The sequence below is a fragment of the Canis lupus genome, chromosome 7 (assembly GCF_011100685.1).
Source record: "Canis lupus familiaris isolate Mischka breed German Shepherd chromosome 7, alternate assembly UU_Cfam_GSD_1.0, whole genome shotgun sequence".
Classification (NCBI taxonomy): domain Eukaryota; kingdom Metazoa; phylum Chordata; class Mammalia; order Carnivora; family Canidae; genus Canis; species Canis lupus.
This window is the reverse complement of record NC_049228.1, coordinates 8,574,692-8,594,733: the sequence shown is the minus strand read 5'-3', so window position 1 is coordinate 8,594,733 and position 20,042 is coordinate 8,574,692. Positions and strand designations below refer to the sequence as shown.

The 20,042-nt window shown below is 37.2% G+C and overlaps 1 protein-coding gene and 1 long non-coding RNA gene across 5 annotated transcripts in view; one reads left to right on the top strand and one right to left on the bottom strand.

The window, feature by feature from the left end:
• Positions 1-20,042, bottom strand: part of SYT14 (synaptotagmin 14) — a 210,311-nt gene that overhangs the window by 65,467 nt on the left and 124,802 nt on the right. For all 4 annotated transcript variants that reach the window (XM_038542053.1, XM_038542052.1, XM_038542054.1 and 1 more), the window contains 2 exons: positions 7,268-7,539; positions 2,289-2,738 (listed from right to left, as the gene is read on the bottom strand). In XM_038542053.1, the coding sequence (XP_038397981.1) occupies positions 2,289-2,738; positions 7,268-7,539 (722 nt within the window). The remainder of the gene's footprint in view (positions 1-2,288; positions 2,739-7,267; positions 7,540-20,042) is intronic.
• LOC102152803 lies at positions 2,107-3,368 on the top strand. Its single transcript, XR_005361885.1, has 3 exons — positions 2,107-2,320; positions 2,537-2,635; positions 3,067-3,368. It is a non-coding gene; the product is annotated as an uncharacterized LOC102152803 (long non-coding RNA).

Here is a 20,042-nt window from a genome sequence, read left to right as displayed (position 1 = left end):
GGTCATTTTTTTCCTCAATGTATTGATCTGATCAGTTCCCCCAAAAATAGCTATAAAGCTCAATGTTACATTGTAGAACTCTATTTTTCTATTATTAGCCATGAAGGTAAACTGTAACTAAGCTTCAAATATGTTTTAATCATAGTATATACATTTTTTCACTGGCTTAAAACCGTCCTTTGCCTAACAGCTCATATTCTTGCAACAACAACAACAAATAATTATTCAAAACTACAAGAATGTTTCATTATGAAAGAACTTCTTACCTATATATTCCATCTTACAGAATTGAAGCTAAAATCACCCATGTAATCCATAATCACATGATTTCTCCATATGGTTAGTACTAAACTGAAGCAAAGGGAACATTAATGCTGTAGCATACACAGAACATACACATTCTAGAAGTATTTTATTGTTATGACAACTGATAGAATTCTGAGTCTTGACCTCAACTGTGTTGTGCCGAACTGTTTCTGGCACAGAAGCCAAAAACAAGCAATGAGATTTTGAGAAGATGGACAGGAAAGAAGGCAAGAGAGAACAATGAAAAATAGGAATTATGTTTGAAAAGTGTGGCAGTGCAGAGAAAAAAATTCTTTAAGAGCAGAAGATGGATAGTTTTATTCAGATTTAAATGCTATGTCTTAGAAGCTGTTTGTCTAGCACTTTTTTCTTTTTGTGAACACGCCTCAGAAATGTATTGTACTGGTTGTCAGAAATAGAGAATTGATGACTGTAATAAGCTAATACACGTAATGTAGGTGTGTACAGAAATAATTTAAGCTTGACCAGAGATAAAATCATATTATTTTCTATGGCTTCCTTTTCTTTGTGTAACAAATATAATCAATACAGAATCGGGAACAGATAATTTGAAGTAAATAAACACAAAATACATACCTCATGATGATACATTCTCTTGTAATTTAAATCAGGTATTTCTCTAAAAGAATGTATTTTTCTATAGGTTAACTAGTCATCACTTAGACCAAATCATGAAAAAGCTTAAAATTCTATCAAGAATTGCAGACTATTCAATTTTATAAAAAATTATCTTTTTCCCTCTGAAATATTGCCTGGAGTTTCTTTTCTCTCTCCTCTGATAAACTGATACTGTATTTTTAAAAAGGACATTTCCCCAAAATGGTAATCCTACAACTTACAGTTATAACAAGTTATCAATAAAGGCTAAATATTATCCTACAAACCCACGGGATATACTATATTTGTTATCACCTTTTGGTTTTAAAACTGTTGAAATCATCTAGCTAAAATGGTATACTGGAAAATAAATGTAAATGATGGTCCTATAAGATCAAATGCTGTCTGGTATAAATTCAGTGAGCCTCTGATATTGATATTACGCTTATAATTACAAAAGCTTAAAAACAACCCTAAAATATTATATTTTTATTTTAAAATACACATCCAATCTAAAATCTCTGTATTTATATTATAAAAATGATTTTAATTCAATATAACAGAGAGGAATAAATATAATTCATAATTTACATTTACAGCATATTACAGATTTCCTCATAATCTAAATAACTATGTGGTATAATGTATCTCCCCACTTTAAAGAAGCAGTTCAGCACTCCTGTGATTTGCAATGTCTTATGGGAATTTAGTTAAAAATGTGAAGAGAGGGAGAGAGAGACTTGTATATGATCAGAACCTGGAGAAAAAAAGAGAAAAGGGAGAACAGCTCATAGACCAAACTTAAGTATTCTCTCAGATATACTGCAAAATCTTTGTTGAAAAAGGGTACAGAGTATAGCAAGACCAGATTTTCTTTTGAATCTTTAAAAATAATTTCACAGGAGTTCTGGGAAGATAATCAGTCATGACCTGGGCAGCAATATATATCCTATAAAAGCAAATAATTTCAGCAGTATACTAAGTAAGATATGAGGCTAGATCTTGCTGTATCACTAAGTTTTAACCTGGAAAGAAAACAATAAATTCTATAACAAGTTCATTTGATGTCCTAACCAATCATCTAATAAATATTTAACAAAGGAGAAAATGTGTAAAACACTGGACTTGACTCTGTGAAGGATAAAATAAAATACATAAAATTAATCACATATAATTTTCAGGGGCAACTTCTAGAGAATGAGAAGAAATTATACCTACCTATCCAGGGCTTAGAAATTTTCAAAGGATATGATTATTACATAAAAAATGGAAACACTGGTTGGCTTGATCAAGGATTTCTAAAAATTATGTATGTGATATACCACGACACAAACCGTATTCAGGCTATTTGATCAGATACTCACAGAATGATTGTAAGAAGGTTCCAATATCACAGGTAATGACATTTTCCCTTGAAGATTCAATTTTGTTAAATAAAAAATCTTTTCCCCCACAATCTTTTCTTTTTTCATGCGATGTACACCATACAGTCTAAACCGAACTGCATAATTTCCAATCATCTCAGATTCAACATGATTAAATTTGAATGTCTCTGTGAAGACAGGGCATGGTCCTCTCTGGATGCTGGTTTTTGCTCTCTGTTTCTTTATAGGTAGAAGAACAAGGTGTACTTGCCATGAGTTGCCACCTGTCCTGTTATATGTCGGGATATCTGTGACAGCTGTCACTGTTACCAGAAGCTTCTGTTCTTGTGAGTCATAGTCAAAAGTCACATCCAGTGTGCCATATTTAGCTTCTGGCTCAGGATCAAAAGGTTTAGGAAGCTGTGAAGATGATCCTTGAGCTGACATATCCTAAGAAAAGCAAATTTAAATGTTTTCAGTGTTTAACTCTATTATTTAATCTAGCATGTATATAAATACCTGATATTTCTTTAGGAAGATGTGACAACTGTCTTGATTTGCTGTCACAATGAAAGTAATAGTAATTAATAGTTAACTACGATCAAAAGTTACTCTACAGGGCCAGAGTAGTAAAAGTGGTAGGTTAAATTCAAAAACTTATTGTAACAAAGACAAAGAATTTAGCATTGCCCATCACAATTTGAGAAAGTTGGATATACGTCTTTATGATGCGAATTGAAAATATACACTTCAATGTGTATCTCTCTTCTTTTTGTAGGAAACTACTACATCTCACTTCGAACATGATATACAACACAACTGACAGCTCAGTATTTAGGCTGGCAAGAAAGAGGACATAAATATGAGTGCAATGCCATTGAAAACGTTGGCCCCATTTTCAAAGTTTATTCTAAAACGCCCCCATCTGCAACACAATAATAACACATCTAGGCTTGGAAATCAGTGGAAATATGAAATATGAAAGGATAAATCCAAAGGCCTCAAAAATATTTGCAGCCAAACACTTACTTCCATAACACACACAATGTACACTTTAATTTTTAACCTGAATTTTAAAAGCTATGTATTTTCTAATGTTAATTACTGTCGAAAATTGCTGACTACACATTTCCAAAGTTTAAGAAAGACTGAAGGTATATATTTTAATTATAATATTGAAAGAAATCACACCCACTCCACCTGGAGTTGTCTTGCATTCCTGCCAGTCCAGCCCTCTGGAATGTAGTAGGAATTGGCTATTACCGACAGTGCCAAACCCAGGTCTCTGACCTTGCAACTCTACCACTTTGCCCCTTCTAGTATTTTTAGAAATCTTAAATGTCTTTTATTTTGAAATGTGGACCAGTTTTATAATTTCCTGTTTTTGATATGTCCTTAGTGCCTATGGCAGTGGTTACAACTAGCAGGTTCCAGTCTTCCCTTTTTGCCTAAGAACTACTTGAGTTTTAGGTGCAAAAACACTGCCTGGCAAGAGCCTATGCTTCAAAACTTGCCTAATGGCTGCTACACTCATGAGACTTGGCCCCGGTCAATGGGAAGCAAACAGAAGTTATGTGTGAAACATCTAGACCATGTTTACGGAAGAAATCACTTGTCTTTCACCCTCTTTCTCAGTCTTCCCACAAGCAGGCATGCAGGTAGGATGCGTGGCTTTGCCTGGACCACGTGGATTAGGACAGTACTTTAGGGGACAGGAAAGTGATCACAACCAACAACAATGACATCAAAACCCCGGGCCCCTGAATAATGTGGTGAAGCAAAGCCACCTACTCACCCTGGACTATCTTTGATGGTTTTTAGCCACTGTATTGGTCTCTTGTTAAAGCAGCTTAACATGTACCTAACTATGGCACTACGGGTCAGGCCATGTTTTAGGTGGGGTTGGGGGTGGGGATGTAGTAGAGAACCAGAAATAGTCAAGTCTTTACATGATAAATCTTACATGTCTAACTATGTTCTATGTTGACCTGGTTGGTACCATGTAGGAAAAAAAGAAAGATAACAAACGAAGAACAATATTTCTTATTGAAGAATTCAGGGTTTTTTAAATGTAATATGATGAAATCAGGGTAAACATATTCTTACTCTGTCAAAAAAGTTGACAGCCTAGAGCACAATGTTTCAATGTATGCCACTTTGTAATTGGTAATCAAAGATGATTAATTACATGGCTTGATTTTTCAATGAAATACTTTCTAAAATAGTATCATAATAACTACGGTTTTCAAGGAAGTAAAAATTTCATAAGGTCCCAGAGAGGGTTAAAAGGGGGGTCTTTTACAGATAAAAACTGCTATTTGGGTTCTGTGACAGGCAACTAGAAAATAATTCTTCCTTTCAAGGGGTCTGAATTACAGTTTTGAATCAGTGTGAGCTAGCAATAGGTCATTAATAGAGTTTGTGACCTCCGTGCCAGGGAACTTTCTGGAACCCTCACTCCTACCCCAGTTCAGTCATGTATGTGGACGGGTTCTAACACAGCTAATATCCTGGATAAAACAAGAGGAAAGTAAGAATTTTCTATTTGATAAATAACATCTATTAAAGGAACAGTAGGAAGCAAAATAAACTTGAAAAAACACAAGATTGGACTCAATACTAACGGGCTATAAAAGCATCTAGATGCTGATATAATGTGCATTTGCAGTATTTGAATATATTCCATTCTTCTGTAGAGACACAAAAACAAGCAGGATAGAAGAGACTCATAAGTGTTAGCAGAGAGCAAGCTGGCAGCCTCTGAAATATGGGCAAAGCTCAAAGGCTATATTAACTATAAATAATGAATAAGGCAGTAATTTGAGAGACAGGCAAAATTCAGAAGATAGAGTAAATACAGACAGTAACTACATTAATAACTCGAATATATGCCAAAGATAGATCAGTAAGTCAAAAATATCACAGAAAAAATGAGTTCTACCTAGAGAAAGGGTTGTTAGGCCCACCCCATGATCCTGTCACCTCTGTGCTAATAGCTCTGTCACCCATGTGTTCCTTATATGGAGATGCAAATTAAAAAGTCTAACTGGCAAGTATCACCAATGACCAGAAGTACTTGTCCCTGCATCTCTCCCAGAAAGCCAGGTTTTTGGCCCATGGCACCCCTGTTCAAATCTCAACTCGTGGGCACCTGGCTGGCTCAGCAGGAGAGCGTGCGACTCTTGATCTGGGTGTCATGAGTACAAGCCCTGCACTGGGTGTACAGATTATCTACAAAAATCTCAACTCTTGTCCTAGTTACCACACCGTATAAAGGAAACAATGATGGGGCAGAAAGAGGGACAGGGCATCTGGGCATTACCTAAATCAAGGCTCACACAGTGTGTTCCTGCCACCTGTACCTACTGGCAGCCTATCCTAAGTGTGGTAACCTATCTCATCCTGCTCCTCTTACTTCTTGCTTTATATCTGAAATAGGTTAACACATACGCACACGTACACACACACACACGTAATCTGAGCATATGAATTCGGTCCACGAGTCCTCTGAAATAGCTTCCCTGGTGGTATACTGGGAGAGTACCAACACATTGACGTAATTTCCCACGCAATGATTTAGGTCAGGAGGGGCAACAGAATACAGTTGGTTAGAGCACTGTTTTTGCAGTCAGGCACACCTGGGTTTGGATGACAGCTCCACCATCTGAGAGGTGCATATACGTGGGCAAACTGCTTCGCTCTCTGAGTCTTAATGTTTTCCTTTGTAAAATGGAAATAACCTCCTGAAGATGATGTTACTAAAATGAAATGTGCTGACTGGAAGGCTTATAGCAAAGCTGCTGGCATAATCGTTGCCAGCCATCACTGTTGTTAATTCTGCAATCCAGGCTTCACTCCTAGCTTGCTGGCTATCTATCCAGTGTGTAAACCTCTAGAATTACGGTCTCATATATGTTCAGGCACAGGGCACAGAGAAATATTCTTTGCAGAAAATCATGAAATATTGATGTATTAAACTGAAAATTCCAGTGTGGAATTTTCTCCTAAGTTAGATACAATATTAGAATGGTAGAAATAGTAGAAAAGTAGTAACAGATAAAATGTGGGTTTAGAAATCAGGTAAGAAAAAAACCTAAAAACTAAGGGAATTCTGTTCATAGCTCTACTTCCATTATTTAATTTTGACAACAGATGAAAATTCATCCAGTAAGAACACTGACACACTACATATTATGAAATGTTGTCTGGGAAAAAAGTTGTAAAAACCTGCAATCTAAAAGAAATAGTTCTTAAAAGTACATACCACCTAACGGAAACCTTTAAGTTACCTTTATGGTTATCATCATAAAAGGAAGATTAAAACAAATCGTTTTAAGAACATGGAAAGACTTCAAAAGTTCAACACACCTATTTTTGTTGTCATTTTCACACTTTGGTTTCAAAACAGGAAATAAAACACAACCAACCAACTCTAAAAGCATGATGCGTTCAAGGTTCATTAGTAAAGCTGAGCATCACTTACCCCTTCCATATTCCATGATATGAAAATGCAAAAACATTATTTTTGGAAAAACCCACAAAACATGAGTGAGTGACCCCCCAAAGTAAAAATATCCAAAATAAAAGAATTAAAAAAATAAAAAGCACAAAAATAGGGACCTCAAGATGAAAAAAGCAGGTAAGTAATTCCAGAATGTTTTGTATAAAACGTGAAAATAAAAACAGACCTATTTTGAGGTTGAAACTGGGGTGTGTGGGGTGTGTGGGGGAGATAATGGTTCAGTATCTCATGAATTACTCTCCTTTTCTTCCCTTTGGGGAAAAGAGGGGGGTGGGTGAAGAATGGTGGGGACAGTCCTGATAAGTCTGCAGGATAAAGATGAGATCAAGGATAATACTGGTACCGTAAGCCACAAGGGACAGGACAGTGGTCAAACCTTCTTACCAAGAGGAGCTGCACAGGATTATCATCCTCCAGTAACATCCATGTAAAAAGCTCTGTGTGCTGTGTTACTTACTTCAGGGCTCAGGACGGCAGTGCTGTCACTTGGAACATCTTCTTCGTATCCTTTATTAGGAAAACTTTCTACTTCATGACCTGTGCTTCCTTCACTTGGGCACTTGTTATATGAGCATCTTGGACTGTTGCTGCAGTGGGAAAATTCACATTTACTGTCCCCAATTTCTGAGGGCGTACATGAGAGATGGGGAGAACCACTGTCATCCTGATATGGTGGTGGCTGCAATTCATCCAGTGGGGGTGTTCTTCTCATTCTCTGAATGCAGTTTCCTGACAATGATTAAGAATCTGGTCACTGTTTCCAGTTAGCCTCAACATGCAGTACAGTCCACAATTACTGTATATAACTTAAAAAAAATGGATTAAAAAAATTTGTGGCAAGGTAACTATTAGACCCACTCATGAGTTTCTTTCTTCCCTGAGAGGTGCAGAAATAAAATAGTCTGGTTTCCCACTCCTCTCCTGCACAGTAGGATTAGGAAACATAAAAGTCACATACTCGGAGAAATGCTGGTATATACCATAAAAAATGGGAGAGTGGTAAGTCTTAGGGAAACAGCTTATTTACTTAGGTCTTTCTTTCACAACAATTTGAAAGCATGCATATATTTTACACACTCCCCTATGATGTGTGGCCTCTCTCGCCACTCGAGGTACAACAAACATAAAAGTGTCATTTGTTTTCTTCAACTACTGAGATGAACTTAAACTTGCAACCAGCTCAGCAGTGTCAGAAACGTTCTTTCACATTCACCCTCAAGCCGGAATCCTACAATGAAGTGCACTGTGAATCCAGGCCTAATCCCCATCGATGAGCAGAAACCAGATACAGCATTTGGCCTTGTCTCCACCATCGGGTGGCCACTGCCTGCCCCACTGCACCCTGCATCCCCACTCCTTCTAAAGCACGGCTCCACCTTGTCTACAGCAGGCATCGCTACCACCAGCAATGAATCTGAAACCACGTTTTCTTTCTGTCTTAAATGATCCTTTTAATTTTTACCTCAATGATCTGTCTCAGCAACTCAGAATAAATACGTCTGTGAACAGGAGAGAGGTGGGGGAGGTGGGAGATGTAAAAAAAAAAAATAGAGTTGACTATACAATTTAAGAGTAGCTAAGTCTCTGCAGATAAATCCTGAATGCAGTATCAGGTATGAAATTTAAACACTGCTCATTTTTTCTTTTAATGGACTGTGAATCTCCGTTTTTAAAAGGGGCCCTGAAAAAAAGGTATTTTGTATTATAATTCTTATAATGGAGTTCAGTTCAAATGCTCAATAGGTCTTCTGTTCTTCCTAAGACAGTAAAACTTTACATAAGAAATACAAAGCTCATTTAAAAATTATCACAATGCCTGGTTCAAATGAAAAATATTAATTTGCATGAACTTAGCACAAATTTACATATCTGCTCAGAAGCCCTAATTTTAGAAAAAGAAAACTAAATGTCTTACCTAGTCAGTCTAACATATAACTTTGGTTTATAAGACGTAAGAGATAAAAAAAGTTACTGAATTAACATACTGGAAGCTAAATTTGAGAAGGAAGATAGATTGAACTGATATACTGCACTTAGTAACAAAGAAAACACAATATCCCATACTTCAGAGAGGGGCTTCCAGGAGTAGCAAATAAAACACAATATCCCAGATTTCAGAGAGGGGCTTCCAGGAAACCTTTGGTTTTCCTGATAAAAGCAGGTAGAGCTGTCATGCCCTTTTTGTTCTTTCTCCTTCCTCCTGCCTGGAGCTGCTGCGACCATCTTGTAACTACCGAGTAACAAGCATGACAATAAGAGCTAAGGAAGAAGAAGTAGAAAGATACAGAGTATCTGGGTAACTGAAACATTACTAAGTAGCTATCTTTAAACTTCTAGAAGCCTGAGACAAAACCCTCTATGTTAAAAAACATAACAACAAAACACTGATAGTTGGATTTTCTGTTGTTTCCAAATATATTCTCTACTGATACTTTTAAAATTATTTAACCAATATCTTCCCCTCATAAAAATGTATATTTAACCAGCCATTGAATTATAAATTAAATGATAATACCTAATATTTGCTGTAACATTAAGTCAATTAAAAATTTCCCAATGTAGGGATCCCTGGGTGGCGCAGTGGTTTGGTGCCTGCCTTTGGTCTAGGGCGCGATCCTGGAGACCCGGGATCGAGTCCCACGTCGGGCTCCCGGTGCATGGAGCCTGCTTCTCCCTCTGCCTGTGTCTCTGCCTCTCTCTCTCTCTGTGACTATCATAAATAAATAAAAATTAAAAAAAAAAATTTCCCAATGTAGTGGTTTTAGGAGTCAGCCTACCATCTTTTCCTTTACCTTTATTATTTAAAATTTATAATTTTTTTTAAAGATTTCATTTATCCATTCATGAGAGACACAGAGAGAGAGGCAGAGACATAGGCAGAGGGAGAAGCAGGTTCCCTGCAGGGAGCCTGATGCGGGACTCAATCCCCAGACCCTGGGATCACGACCTGAGCCAAAGCAGACACTCAACTACTGAGCCACCCAGGTGCCTCAACCTTTTTTTTTTTTTTTTTTTTTTAAAAAAGAAAGGGGATCCCTGGGGGGCTCAGTGGTTTAGCTCCACCTTTGGCCCAGGGCGTGACCCTGGAGTTCCGGGATTGAGTCCCACGTTGGGCTCCCTATGTGGAGCCTGCTTCTCCCTCTGCCTGTGTCTCTGCCTCTCTTTCTCTTTGTGTGTCTCTCATGAATAAACAAATTAAAAAAAAAAAAGTGATTTTTCTCAGATCTCAGATTGCTCAGCTTATTATCCCACAGATCGCACTGGAAAGAACTGGGTACATACCTATTCCTCAAACCATTTCTGATGGGTGAATGGGATTACCATAATTCACTTAGATTAATTAGAAGCTATCAAGGTGAAGATGGAGATGCAGTCAGCTTCAATGTCTGTATCTACATGGAAGAGGGTAGATGCCACTCACCAAGGAAAAAAGAGAGAGGATTTAAATGAATAAAATTAGATATGAGGATGGAGACATTACAACTGATACTACAGATGCAAAAGAGCATATAAGATTACCATGAACAACTATATACCAACAAACTGGACAACTTAGAAGAAACAGATATATTTCTAGAAGCATACTAGCTACCAAATCATGAAGAAATAGAAAATCTGAACAGACCAGTAACTAATGAGGAGATTAAACCTGTAATCAATAACCCCAACAAACAGAAGTCCAGAGCCAGATGGTTTCATTGAAGTAGAAAAATTAATAATAACTCTTCTCAAATTCTTACAAAAAACAGAAGAGGAGAGAACACATCTCAGCTCATTTTACCAGGCCAGCGTTACCCTGATACCAAAGCTAGACAAGGACATTACAAGAAAACAACAGGCCAATATCCCTAGTGAATATAGATGCAAAAATTCTTTTTTTTTTTTTTTAGATGCAAAAATTCTTAACAAAATATCAACAAACCAAATTCAACAATACATGAAAGGCATCATACAGCACCATCAATTGGGATCTATCCCAGGGATTCAGAGGTGGTATAACATCTACAAATCAACGATGTGATATAATGCATTAACAAAATAAAGAATAAAAATCATATGATTATCTCAGTAGATACAGAAAAAGCATTTGACAGAATTCAACATCCAGTCATGATGAAAACTCTCAAGTAACTGGTAGACCAGCTGAGCAACTGGTCTCTCGAGTAGAGAGAGAATGTTAGTCAACATAATAAAGGCCATATATGACAAACCTACAGCTAACAGTATATTCAACAGTAAAAAGCTGAAAGCTTCTCCTCTAAGATAAGGAACAAGACAAGGATGCTGACTTTTACCACTTTTATTTAACATAGAGTTGGAAGTTGTAGCCAGAACAATTAAGCAAAAAATAAATAAATAAAAAATTCAAAAAGGCACCCAAGTTGGAAAAGTAACTATAAATCTTTTTTTCTTTTTTTTTAAATTTATTTTTTATTGGTGTTCAATTTACCAACATACAGAATAACCCCCAGTGCCCGTCACCCATTCACTCCCACCACCCGCCCTCCTCCCCTTCTACCACCCCTAGTTCATTTCCCAGAATTAGCAGTCTTTACGTTCTGTCTCCCTTTCTGATATTTCCCACACATTTCTTCTCCCTTCCCTTATATTCCCTTTCACTATTATTTATATTCCCCAAATGAATGAGAACATATAATGTTTGTCCTTCTCCGATTGACTTATTTCACTCAGCATTATACCCTCCAGTTCCATCCATGTCAAAACAAATGGTTGGTATTTGTCGTTTTTAATGGCTGATTAATATTCCATTGTATACACATACCACGTCTTCTTTATCCATGGATGAAGATATATAGAAACACACACACACAATGGACTATTATTCAGCCACAAAAAAGAAGAAAATCCTGCCATTCGTGACAACACAGATGAGCCTTGAGGGTGTCCTCATGACCCTCAGAATGGGGTATTTCACTTATACTAAGTGAAATAAGTCAGATGAAAGAGAAAAATACTATATAATGTCACTTATATGTGGAATCTACACCATCAAAATGATGATGCCCTACTATTACTTTTTCCCTAATTTTACGACCTAATTCCACATCCTATTTTGTGGAAATGTTATATGCATCGAAGGGCTCACACATGGAAATATTTTAAACATTTTATATTACCATCTGCATTTTGTAGAGCACCCACAAAAGATGGCAAATTATCTTCCTACCTTATTAAAAAAAAAGCCAGGAGGCATGCATATCTGGAATATGACCTGTAGTTTTTTTTTTTTTTTTTTTTTTTTTTACCTGTAGTTTTTAACATATTTAACAGTGGTTTTCCAAGTTTCAGAACCTCAGCTCTAGAAAGTAGTGAACATTCTACATCTACAGATTTCAGTTTTCAAGTATCTGTGGAAATTTGCCAAAATTGATCACATACTGTACAAGGACTTAAGGCTTGACATATTTCACAAAACTGGAAGTATAAAGATGTTTTCTGACCACAATGAAATTAAACTAGAAATCACAAACAAAAATATAACTAAAAAAACCTACTGAAATCTAGATAAAATAACCAGAAATTAAAATACACTTTTAAGTAATCCATGGGCAAAAGAAGAAATCACAAGAGAAATTAGGAAATGTACTGAAAATAATGACAATAAAAATAATCTGTAAGTATTGTGGAATGTGGCTAAAACCATGCTTAGAAGGCAAATTTCAGGCCTAAGTGTGTATGTTGGGGAGGGCAGGGGGAGGTGAGGAAGGCTGAAAACAAGGACCTACTCATTTCAGGAAGTTAAAAACTTAAAAAAAAACAAGTTAAACTCAAAGAAAGGAGTAAGAATTAAATAATAAAGAGCAGAAATAAAATAGGAAACATACACTCAATAGAGAGCATTAGTAAACCAAAATAAAATTCATTGAGAACACTAATGAAATTGATAAATTGCGGAAGAGACTAGTCAGAAAGAGAAAGAGAGGTGGTATTAATATCAGGAATAAAAAAGAAGACATCATTTCAGACCCTTCAGGTATGTAAAAGATAGCAAGCTTTTCTTTTGTCTTTTCCTTTTTGAAAATTTCAGTCCTAAAGCTTATCAACGGGGTGGAAGTAGGCAGTAGTCTGCCCAGGAAGCTGTGATGGCCCAGAGCCCTATGTCAGAGCCCGGGTGGGATGAGGAGGTGGTTTACCTATAGGAGAAGCCCAGCATACTATCTTGGAGCCCAAGAGACACGAGAAGGGCATCCATGTCCATATAGGGGGTTGAGGTGTCGCAGCTTAAATGGGGTAAAGAGGCCACCTAACCATGGGGTACCCTTAAACAGCATATGAAACCCAAGCTGGGTGAGAAATGCCCAGCATAGAGAGCCAGAGCCTCAAGAGGGTGAGGCAGCCTGGCATAGGCAACAAAGCCCAATGGGGGTGAGCAGAGTGTCTTCAATGAAGGAAGTAAGGGGTCAAAGCCTGAGTAGGACCAGAGCCATGGAGAAGGGGACTGGCGTGGTTTGTCAAAGCCCAGTGAGACTGACAGGGGAACCAACAAAGAGGTATGCCTGGTCAGAGTGGAAGGCACCAGAACAGTTGGCCTGACACAGGAAAACCAGACCCTAAACAGGATGGAAAGGTAACCATGTAGGAGGTTAACCTGGAGTGTGGTGTTAGAGCAAGTAGGGTGAGGAAGACAACTGTGTGGGGTATAGGGAGAGTCTTGGAGCATAGTGCCAGACCCCACGCAGGAAGTCAGAGCTTTGGTAGGGTGGTGAGGACATCCAATGTTGATGGTAAGCTGGTCTGGTGTATCAGAACCCACATTCTGAGGGTCATGAGGACATCCACAAGTAGGAAAGGCTACAGGAGATATCAGAGCCCAAACAGGGTGAGGGGGCATGCATGCAGACTGGGGGTGGGGGGATAATCGAATAATAAATATGTTAAGTTTAATGGAAGCCAGGTCTGTCTCTCAGTGTTGGAAAAAGAAGTTACAAATATTGGAATGGGAAAAATCTAGAACTGTGTTCTTGGATGGAACTGAGGATATTAGTGTAAACTCAGCTTTTAAACATAATGTAAATTTGGCATAAATATGCATATAATAGCATACACATATACACACCCATTCCTAAGTATCCTAGCTCTGTCCAATGAGAGGGTTTAAGAACAACATCTCAGCAGAGGCTCTTGGGTGGCTCAGCTGATTAAGCGTTCAACTCTTAATCTCAGCTCAGGTCTTGATCTCAGGGTTTTGAGTTCAAATCCTGTGTTTAAGAAGCTCAGCTAGAACCTGATCAAGAAGTATGATGGCTTTTTGGCTTCAGAATCTCTGCTCAAGCAGATCCCATGAATCCTGGGCCCAGGCCTGAGTAAGGTTGGCAAGTTCTCTTCCTCGCTGACCCACAATGAGAACATGGTGGCCAAAGTGGATGAAGTGAAGTCTACCAGCAAATTCCAGATGAAGAAGGTGCTGTGTTTGGCAGTGGCCCTGGCCATGTGAAGACGACAGATGATGAGCTTGCGTCTAACATCCACTTAGCTGTCAATTTCCTGATATTATTGCTCAAGAGGAACTAGCAGAACATCCAGGTTTTATACATCAAGAACACTATGGGCAAGCCCTAGTGCCCGTACTAAGGCACAGTTTACCATTAAAAAAACAAAACAAAAAAAAAACAAAAAAACAACAACACCTCAAAAGCAGTGTACACACCTAGTGCCCAGATCTTGACTTCTAAATGAATTCTTTGCTAAAAGGAACCAGGACTCCATGAAGAAACAGCAAATTTCAGGGCTATGAAAGAAAGCTGAGAGTAAGAATATATTCAAAGAATGATGGGGGGGATGCTTGGGTGGCTCAGCAGTTGAGCATCTGCCTTTGGCTCAGGTCGTGGTCCCAGGGTCCTGGGACCAAGTACCACATCGGGCTCCCCGCACGCAGCCTGCTTCTCCCTCTGCTTGTGTCTCTGCCTCTCTCTCTGTGTCTCTCATGAATAAATAAAATCTTTAAAAAAAAATGATGGGGACATGTCAAAAAGGCAGAGAAGCCAGCCTGAAGGGTTTGCAGTGAACAAATCCCACAATTTGAGCTTCACAATAGTTGAAGTAACTGATTATAACACATTGAGGAAAAGAGGAAAACTTGAGTCCAACTAGATGTAAATATATGAATAAACTGAAAGAATTTTTAACAATAGATTATATACATAGTTACAAAGTACTTGACTATCAAGAGTATATACTTCCTTAACAAAGATCAAAGTGAACAATATGAGTAACACAATAAATCAAAGTGTACATCACCTGACAGGACGCAATGAGGAACAAGCACCACTTCCTTGGTCTTCCACTTACAGATGCATAACCTGAATCTAATCATGAGAAATATCAGACAAACACAGATATTCTAGAAAATAACTGGCCTATAATCTTCCAAAAGGAACAACTGAACAACTGGTCTAGCTTGAACGGACACTAAAGAGATAGGACAATGCATGATTTTGAACTAGATTCTTTTGCTATACAGACATTATGTGGACAATTGTTGACCATGAATGGATTCTGAGGATGAGATGGCATTAATAAAGCAATGTTAATGTCTTTATATTTATGATCATATTATGGTTGTGTAAGAGAATATTCTTGCTTGTAGAAAATATACACTAAAGTATTTGTGGGTGATAAAGCATCAGGTCAGCAGGCCACTTACTCTGAAACAGCGCAAGGGGTAAAAAGGATTTTGTACTATTTTTCTAACTTTTGTTAATTTTGTGAGGGTTTACAAAAATTCTCCATAAAAAGACACCATCATATCTTGAAAATTTGAAACTCTTATGATATGAATTCCTGAAGAAATAAAACCTAAACAGATCCAAGAAGATACAGGAAAATTATACAATCTTATGCCTATTACAGAAATTGAATTTGTATTTTAAAACCTTCCTAACAAAGAAAAGTCCAGGCCCACGTGGCTTCACTGGTAAATTTAACACTTAAGAAAAATCACCAATTTTATACAAAATATTTTAGATAATATAAAAAAAGAGGGAACGCTTGTGAAATTATCTTCTGAAGCCAGCACAAACTTGACACCAGATAAAATCTCTTACAAGGAAAGAATAAGCCAATCCCTCGTATGAACACAGACATAAAAAAATTCTACACAAAATATTAGCAAATGAACCCCAAATCACATAAACAGGGAACAACATCACAACCAACTTGGGTTTATACTAGGAATAAAGAGCTATTGTACAAATGAAAGGTGGTCGAAAACTGATCTAATGTACTGGATAAAAGAATAAAGGTAAAAATTAATGTGATAACTGTGACCAATTTTTAAAAAGCATTTTTTTCAAAAGCACCTGATAAAACTCATTATCCACTCATGATAAATCTTTGCTCTGCACAAGTGAGGGCTAGAAGGGAATTTCTTTTATCCCATAAAGGGTATCTTTGAAAGTCCTATTGCAAACATATTTAACGGTGAAATGTTGAAAGCTTTACCTCTGATATCGGGAATGAGACAAGGATGACTATTATCACCACTTCTATTCAACAATGTACGGGAAGTTCTGGCCATTGCAATAAGTGAGAAAAAAAAAAGTAAAATTGTTATTACTCTCAGATGTTGAATGAGATAAAGAAATCTCCAAATACTTTAGGGATAATCTATTAGAGTTAGTAAATAAACTTAGCAAGGTCACTGGATATGGTATCGATGTAAAAAAAAATCAAATTTGTACACATATGAATGAAAAATTAAAAAGTGAAATTTCAAAACAATCCCACACATAATGGTAACCAGATAACACCAAATATCTAAGAATAAATCTAAGCAATCACTTTGCTGTTATTTTTCCAGTCTGGAGGTTTATAATTAAAATGTATACTCTTAGCAACTGGCAAAATCCGCACTTCTGCTTTCAGTGCAATGGCTACATGGTACAGGAAGGGACTGCTAGAAAGCCCCTGAGCTTCCTTTCTCTAGCAACAAGTCATCCCATGAGAAAAGAAGAGATTAGCCTACCATCAGAGATTTGAGACTTGCAAGTTTGTCTTCACTAGTTTGGTCACTGTGAAAATTAATAAGCTTGAAAAAATGATGGCAGATTATCATAAACTTCTAATTAGAAGATGACTTTAACTGTAGTTGCCACTCCAGATGGAATCTCCTTATTAAGCAAATTAAAACAGCCTTGGTATTTGATAAGTAGCTTTTACGTAGCAAATGCTTTTTCCTTTGTAACAATCCAGAGGGAACAAAAGTAACATGTTGTTTTCACCTGGCAAAGACAGCAATACTTCTACTTCCCAGCTTCAGGGAAACATAGAATAAAATATTCTTGTTCTATGCCACAATCTGCTCTGCAGAGACCTTGGCTGCCTCAACATTCCCTACTCCCTCCCCTTGATCCCCCTCTGAATGACAGCAAGCTATTTGGCCACGGAGAGTAGAAGTGTTGAGAGGTTGAAGTGCCTTGATAAAACACACACGTGTGACAAAACTGAGAACTCAATCTTGTGAAAATACAGGGGCTTGCCTCCTCAATAAAGTGCCTGAGGATACAGGAGTGTGATGGAATATTCCTCCCAAAGTCAAAGAGAATTTACTACCCCTTGTCCGTGTCCCACTAAGGAGGAGACAAAAAGTTCGGTTGGCCTTTTTATATTCTGAAAGCAGCACATTCTGTATTGGAGTATACAGCCTTGATCCCTCTATAAGGTAAATAAAAAGCTTTCAGCTTTGAGTAGCACCCAGAGCAGCATAAGTCTTTCCAAATGATCAAGGGTACCGTGGAGTAAGCTTTACACTTGACCTTTAAAGACTCAGAAACCAAATGGTCTTCAAATACCTGTAGTAGGTGAGGATGCTTAAAAGTACTGAGAAGCTCTGATGCTAGAATTGCATTGGAGGACTCTAGATTTTTTTTTTTTTTTTTTTTTTGCTGTATCTTTGCTGACATTTTTGATTCTAAGATTTTAAATCTGATTCCCAGTCTCATGGGTAAAAGCTGGCATTTTGTTTTAATTTGCACTTCACTTGTATGTAGGGAGGAGCACATCTTTATCAACCACTTATATTTCTCTATGGTCCCCATTGGATATTTACCTCTTTGAAGTACTGTAATATTCTGCTTATATTAAGCATTGTGCTTAATATGGGTATTTGGTGCATGCTACCCATAGCAATCTACATATTTAATGCAATTCCTATCAAAATATCAACATTTTTTTCACAGAACTAGAAAAGAATAAAACCAGAATTTGTATGAAACCACACACACACACACACACACACACACACACACACACACCTGATTAACCAAAGCAATCTTGAGGAAAAAGGACAAAGTTAAAGGTATCACAATCCCATATTTCAGGATATACTACAAAGCTAATAGTACGGTACTAGCACAAAAATAGACATTGAGATCAGTGGCACAGAATAGAGAGCCCAGAAATAAACTCATACTTACAGTTGATTACAACAAAGGAGGCAAGAATATACAGTGGAGAAAAGACAGTCTCTTCAACAAACGGTGTTGGGGAAAACTGGACAGCTACCTGCAAAGAACGAAACTGGACCACTTCCTCGCACCATATAAAAATAAACTCAAAATTGGTAAAAAAAAAAAAAAAAAAAAAAAAAAAAAACCCACCAAAACAAACAAACCCTAAATGAGACTTGAAAGACTTGAAACCATAAAAAACTAGAAGAAAACACAGGCAGCAATTTCCTTGATGTCGGTCATGGAAACATTATTCTAGCTATGTCTCCTCAGGCAAAGGAAACAAAAGCAAAATTAAACTGGGATTACACAAAACTAAAACCTGTACAGTGAAGGAAACCATCAACAAAACCAAAAGGCAACTTATCGAACGGGAGAAGATATTTGTGAATGACATATCCAATAAGGGGTTAATATCCAAAATATACAAAGAACTTACAGAACTCAGCACAAAGAAAAAAACAAAAACAAAAACAATAATAAAAGAACCATTAAAAATGGGCAGAGGACCTGAATAGATTTTTAATTTTTTTTTGTTTTTGCACCTCCAAGCACATTTTATTTATAAGACAGGGTTCAGATTATTTTTGAACCATGCCTTAAAACTCTTACTATTCTTTCTCACCTTATATTCCTGATGTTTGAAATAATTTCTGAATCAAACATATTTCACACATAGCTTCTGACTTTCTACCGGTACAATCTTACTACTCAGTACATCTATTTTCTGAGTGAAAAACCAATTCACCATCTCTCATTTCTTGACTTTTGATAAAAGATCATAACCTGTTCAAATGAAATGAAAAGTGGTTTGTTTGTTCTTGAGAAACAACTCCTGGCCTACTATTGATATCAAACAGAAACTAACTGGAGGATCAAGAGATACCAGGGAGCTACATGATCCTAATCGTCCAGTATGAAGTAGACAGCACATGATCATCCAGCTATAAAGTTGGGGATGTCACGCTACACTCCAACATCAAGGGAAACTAGCAGATACTGGATGAGGACCAAGTAAGCTCTGGTCCTATAATACTTGGTATCCTATAAAACCTGCCTACAATACCAGGTATTATAGTAATGCCTGCTGTATTTTGCTTAACCTGCATGCGCTGCCTCATGGGTACACTGAGGGTTAAAACATTATGTCTAATGATAACTCAAAACCATCAGAGGTGGAATGTTCTGGTATTATAATCCTTTCAGAGGAGGCCCTGAAAAATAATATGGAAGGAAAATCCTCTCAGTAGGTAAAGTTCTTAGTAGCCCATTTGGTTTTCAACTTTGCTTAGAGTAAGAGCTAATATCAATTACTGGCTTGCCAACGGTCTGACTGGATGTAAGGACTTGAGAGAAACTGCCAGACTAGTGTCACCGAGAATGGCTGTGGGGCCTGAAAATATTTCCATCCCCAATACAATTTTTGAAACACAAATATGCATCAAATACCATGACTTCTCAAATTAACTTTTTATGACTTTAAGTCTAATTGTTTTCCAAACTGAAAAAGGCAAGAGTCTTGATAGACTCCACTAGATGAATTTTGAAAGCACGCCCAAAATTACAATGCCAATTTCAATCAATGTTTTTGTTTCTCATTTTCCATTTTATGTTTGTGTTCAATGCTATTCAATTTTACCTATGGAAAATATTTAATGTTAATGAATGATTAAAAATAATATTAAGCAATTTCTGTTTTCATGCCGGCACACACAGGAGAAGGTTTCCATCCCTTGAAGTTCTCTCAAGTTCCTTCGTCTCCCC